Here is a 6000-nt window from a genome sequence, read left to right on the forward strand (position 1 = left end):
TGGAAACACTATCAGCATCAGGCAGAACAGCTGTAGAGGAAAAAGCAGAAGTTCAGGAGGTAGAAATCTTTTTTGATTTTATCTCACTCAGCACCACCAGAGATCATCTACATTTAAGGTAGATCAAGCTAGTTTATGTTCCATACATCAATTATTAAGCTACAATTTCCAATTAAAACTTTTAAAAGCCAGCATGCCAGAAGTAAATTAATAAAAAAATGTTTACAATGAGATCTACTTAGCCAATGTATGCATGGCATGAAACTACAGAGTCTGTGAACATCTGTAACAGTGATGCATTATGGTTTTGGTCATTAGGAAAAATACTGTAGTTTCTTTAAAACTGACAGGTCCCATAGGCTAAATTCTTCAAGAAGAATAATTGGTTTTCACCATTTAAAACTAATGGACTCCTTTCCCAATTAAAAATAAATTCTGCACCTTGATCACCAACACGTAAAAAGTAATACACTCTTTGCAGATCCTTAATCAACACTTAATGTTTTCTTTGTATCCTCTTCAGATAGATGTCTGCACAACTCAGAAATTGTTAGATGGTAACATCTAAATTCTACTTTGTTTTCACGTGGAATAAAACACAAGGAGTAAAGATTTCCACTTCTAAATTAAAGGGCCTTACAATTTGTTAAGCAATCAAATAAACTTTGCTATGAACTATTAATCTACAAACATATATTCTGAGTTTAACATATCTTCATTACCCCATTCACTCTATCTCAAACTATACCAGCCATGCTGCTTCCACAAAAAAAAAAAAAAAAAATGTTGCATCATGAACAGCCAAAGCCCTAAAAATATAAGCTGCTCCAGCCATTTACAACAGCACACAACAGGTAGCTAGACACCTGAAGAAATTGCAAACAACCCACCACATAAAACTATAAGTTTTTCCGATAAAAATCATAGAATTAGCTGGGTTGGAAGGGACCTCAGAGATCATCAAGTCCATCAAAATGTTCTTCATTATGATTTATGCACCTTTCGCCTTTTGAGGGAATGTGAAAATCATAATTTCTTCCTCTACTATCTTGCTTATTTCAGCTGATTTTTCCTACAACTGTCTTCACTGTATGTTCAAAGCCAGTGTAGCTGTCACACTGGACAGTGTTCACAGGACAGTGAGCTGAGTCTCTGACAATGTGCCTTTATGGAGATGAGAACTCCGTATTTCTATCCAACAATACCGCTCACTATTCAAGTCCTGCTCCTCATATCATGATGAAGTAGGATAAGATCAGTATTTCTGTGAACACTTTCAAGGCATAAGTATCTTAATGCCTGGACTGCAAGGCTTTTGAGGTTTTATGGGCATTTCAGTGACTACTTACAGCAAACTTTCCACATACTTGCTGATTAGTTTTTATCCTTCCATTGTAAACTAAGTAATTATGATAGAGACCATACAGAAAAAGCTTTGAGTGACTTGCTTTCAGCTGCTGACAACAGCAGGCTCAGGCTGCTTATGGATATTAACTAGCAAAACTCACAACACTTGCTTGATTCAGGTAAGATCTGAATCTTGTCTGTCTCAGAGATGTTTTAATCAATGCACTGGAATATTTAGTTGCCCAATGTTTCTCCTCCTATGAAAGCCTCTTATGCCACTAGCTTTCTACATCTACATAATAGTATTCTGTCAAATAGCAGTTTGTGAATGATGGCTCTATTAAGCCTGGAGTGAAAGGAGTATTTGTGTACTCTTTAACTTCATTTCACAGCCTATGAAACCCAAAACAATAAAATGAAAACAGAAATAACATTCAGACGTACTCCTGAGAATTTGAGAAACAAAGAAATGTTGCAGGTTTCAAAGCAATTGTACATACATGGATTACATTTTTTGCCACAAAAATCTTATTTAGTAGATGCCGCTATCTAAATATCAAACTGCATACACTCAAAGTTGAAATTTTTTTTAGAGTCTTAAATAAAGTAAACCTCCTTGTCAACAAACTAGTTTCACTATTTATATAACATCACGGAATGGTCTTGCTAGAATAATCTTGTGCATGCACTATCCCCCAATAGGTTACCATGGCAACCTATATATGAATTTCTAAATATTTCTATTTTTAGAGATCAGAGCTTAGAATAATAAAAAAACCAAATATTAAGTACTATTTCATTAATATAAAATATCTCATTTTTATCCTCACCATACTTCGCAGAAAAGGCATTGCTGAAGTTAAAACAGGCAGCAATGCTAAAAAAATAATTACCACAGTTATTAAGAAACTTTACGGCAAAGCAGCCTCAACATAATCTAAGTGGCATATGAGTCAGTAGCTAACTATGAGGCAAAGATTGATGCTAACAGAGTTTAGTCTTGATTTCAATAAAGCCAGGCTTTCATTCAAATGTTCTTATAGTCAGTCATCATTTCAGCTAACACAGAAGTGTAATTGCCAGAATACTCAGAAAACAATGTCTTTGTTTCAGGTGTGGGAAAACACTGAATTGATAGTTACGTATCAGTTCCAAACCAAGGTTACCATCTCCTTAAAATACTCTGTTCAAGAGTGCTTACTAAGTGCGTACTAGCCCTTAAATATAAATTTACTCAGTGCTTTAAAACTTGCCAGCAATTCTCAAAGTTGTCTCCCTACCTCAAAGATCCAGGTACAGAGCAAAGGCCTCAAATAAAACCACTGACTTAGACGCTGTTGTCACAGCTCTGACATTGCCTTACTCTGGCTGCCTGGGTTTGAAATAAGAATCTAATGTTTTAAAGCAGTTTTAAAGTGATAAAACAGTAAATACCTTATATTCTAAGAGATTAACATTGCCATGTTGCTATTTTCTATTGCAGTGTTAATTAAGGCATTTATTTTGCCAACTTGAAAAAAAACTTTACCAGAGCTACTGACAGTTCAGGATGGTCTTGCAGAAATAGAAGATTTGGAAAGCAAGCGTCTACAGGTTCATTCAAAGAGTGGACTGAAAACCCAAGTGACAATTACAATGCCAGGGAGTAATTGCAGTCAGCATGCCTATCTTCCATTTTACATTTACTGCACACTCCTCAGTTCTCCCATGGAAAGATTTCCTATTGTAAAAGCTGTAAATTTGACAGTCAGCAACTTTCCACAAAACAGTAGGTGAAAGACAAGCTGCAGGCAATCATCACGAGCACTACTGTTTTGTCAGGTAACTGACAGTCAAACTTTCCTTAGGATTAAGAGAGCTGAGATGTATGCAATGTGGGTATGTCACTGATGAGCTAAGATAGATGCTTCTTGTAGTTTTTCTTTAGATCAAATCCTCTATTAAAAATGTATTTCGAATACCAGCTAGAGCCAGTTGTCAAGGGAAAACAAATTGGAGGGCAACCTTCAAAAACAAACAACACTTGCACTCAGCAAGTGACAGTAGTAACTACAAGGAATTTTGCTTTACATTTAACTTATCTCCATAAGCTCACAGGAATTGCTAACTTTCACAGAAACTGCATCTGGCCATGGGGTACTACTCATAAGTTACTTAACCACACACTTACAGTCATATCTAGGAGGCTGCCAGTAAAATCAGTAGGACTGAGGGGGAGATGGCACCCACCACAACCATAGGTTTTCAGGATGAGGCTTAGCTCTGAATGTTTCACAGGGAATCCTAGTAAACACGTTGAGAAACAATTATCATGATTTTAAAATCAAGTATTTCCAGTTACAAGTTTTTCTGTTTCATCTGTCACAGACAGGATTTGCTGACAGTCACTTTTCTCACTATTAAATTTGAAGCACCACTGAATATTTCTCTCAAAGGAATTACAACAATTTGTTTGCTCCAAAGCCCTGGAGTTAGAAAGTGAACCCTGATCACTGCTGACAGCCACAACTAAAACCACAGCTAAAAGACATAACTAATATCCACGTCATAGTCAAAAGCAGAAAGCAGTCAGTCAAAACCCAAAAATCCTCCTCTAGGTAACAGAAACACAGAAGGATCATTTACTGCCTCATACCCATATCCTCAGTCAGAAAGTCAGTGATAGTCATCCTGAGAAATCAATGGATGGAGAGCCAGGGTGACCCCATTCACACTTAGTTTGTGGAACTCAGATCCCCTCCTAGTGCAGACAAAGTGAAGTCGGGAAAGGGCTAGCTGGCCTTCTCTCCTGCACTACTGTCACCACTTCACCCCAAACCCAAGACCTCTGACAGCTGGGGCAGAGATGATGGCCTCCACATAGTGCCAGCTGCCCCAGTACTAGAGGTAACTCGGTGTGAACCCTCAGAAAGGACAAGGGTACCCTGTGGCTGTTCCTGCCCACACAAGCAAGTGCGTCTCCGAGCCAGCAGCACTCCCACACCCTGTCTAGGACAGGGGGTAAGCAAGCCACAATAACAGCATATGCCTGCCTCCCGCGCAGGGGACCACGACATGCACACCCCAGACACCCCTTCGCCACCCCTGTGGCTCGCCCTGGGCAGGTGCACTGTCCGACAGTGCTTACCCTAGCAGCCCGCGAGGAATAGGGGTCCTCGAAAAGCGCCCAGACACGGGGCTGCAGCCGCCGCCAGCGCCCACCCTTGCCCTCGGCGGTGGCCGCCACGTCCTCGATGCCTAGCCTCTTGGCGGCCAGGACGTCGTCGTCGTCGTCGTCGTCGCCGTCGGGAGGCAGCTCTCCTGTCAGTAGGTCCGGCGCCTCGAAGATGTCGAGGGCCTCCTCGGCGTCGCGGTGCTGGCGGTAGGTCATCCAGCAGCAGGGCTCCACGTCGGTCTCATCGATGCCCCAGAAGGCCAGCTCCTCCTCGAAGAGCGGCCCGCAGACGTCGGCGGGGCAGTGCAGCTTGCCGGTGCGGTAGTAGTTGAGCACATAGGCGAAGACACCCGGGTGCCGGTCGAAGAAGAACTCGCTGCCGGCAGTGGCGGCGCCTCCGCTGCCCCGGGGGCTGCAGCCGCTGTCAAGCTCTGGGCAACCGCCTGCCCGCGGCGCTGGGTTGGGGAGAGGCGGCGGCGACTCCTCGCCTCCTGGGGACTCGCTCTGGGACTCGCAAGCAAGCAGGGCCAGGCGGGTCCCTGGCAGGGTCTTCAGGGTGCTGCGGTAGGTCTCGTGCCGCGTGCCCCCCACGTTGAGGATCACCCTCTCGTTGTCCTCGAGCTTCCCCATCGCTCGGGGCCGGACATGACTGGGGAGGTCGCAGGAGGCGGCAACGGTGGCGATGGGAGGGCGAGTCGGGAGAGGTGGGGGGGGCACCCGGTCGTGGGCAGGTCCGCGAAGGGACGACCTTCCGCCTGAAATGCAAACGGAAAGAACAAATCAAGGAGAAGCCTCCCCCCCCACCACGGGAGGGTTGGGAGGGGCTGTATCTACTCTTCCCCAGCCCTCTACATCCCTCCTATCTCGGCGCCCCATACCGCCGGGAGAGCCCTCCCTCCCAGTGCCGCCGCTACCGCCCGGCCACCCACTACCGGGCAGCACCGCTGCGCACCTCTGGCAGGGGACTCTCCCTCCTGCTCGCCCGCGACTCTCCTCCCGCTTCCCCACAAAGCAGGCTATCGAAATGGCACTGCCGTTCCTCTCGCGTACGGATACGCCACCATCCCCACCCCCTCGTCCTTGGCGGGGCTGCGTGAATCTAGCTGATGGAACAGAAAGTGTGCCGTTTATTTAATTTAAGCTTTTATTATCCTAAGAGCTTAACGAGGGAATAAAAAAGAGGTAGGAAGAGCGCTTTGTCTCTTCCCCTCAGCCCTACTTAGGGAGAAAAAATACCAAGCCCACCCCTCCTTTCAGCAGCTCAGCAGGCATACCCTTGGAAAAGATGTCTGCGTAGAGAGAGCTCGGCTCGCTACTTTCTGCGATAAATCACGAAGACGAGAGTGCAAGTCGGGGAAGAGCTCTGGGAAGAGCTCGGAGAAGAGACCGCCAAGCCAGCGCCGGGATGCGGTGGGCTTCTCCACGCTCCCTCCCACCACCCTCTCTTCCTCCACTCCGCCTCTCCGCTACCTTTGCCGAAGGAGAGGAAGGGGCTCCGC

At 45.2% G+C, this 6000-nt stretch overlaps 1 protein-coding gene across 5 annotated transcripts in view; it reads right to left on the reverse strand.

Moving 5' to 3' along the window:
* The window catches only part of KCNC2 (potassium voltage-gated channel subfamily C member 2), an 86582-nt gene extending 81264 nt beyond the window's left edge, over positions 1 to 5318 (reverse strand). For all 5 annotated transcript variants that reach the window (XM_071767118.1, XM_071767108.1, XM_071767139.1 and 2 more), the window contains exon 1: positions 4475 to 5318. In XM_071767118.1, the coding sequence (XP_071623219.1) occupies positions 4475 to 5131 (657 nt within the window). In that variant the 5' untranslated portion in view covers positions 5132 to 5318. The remainder of the gene's footprint in view (positions 1 to 4474) is intronic.
* Between the last annotated feature and the right edge of the window lie 682 nt (positions 5319 to 6000).

This window comes from Heliangelus exortis, chromosome 1 (genome assembly GCF_036169615.1).
Source record: "Heliangelus exortis chromosome 1, bHelExo1.hap1, whole genome shotgun sequence".
Lineage (NCBI taxonomy): Eukaryota > Metazoa > Chordata > Aves > Apodiformes > Trochilidae > Heliangelus > Heliangelus exortis.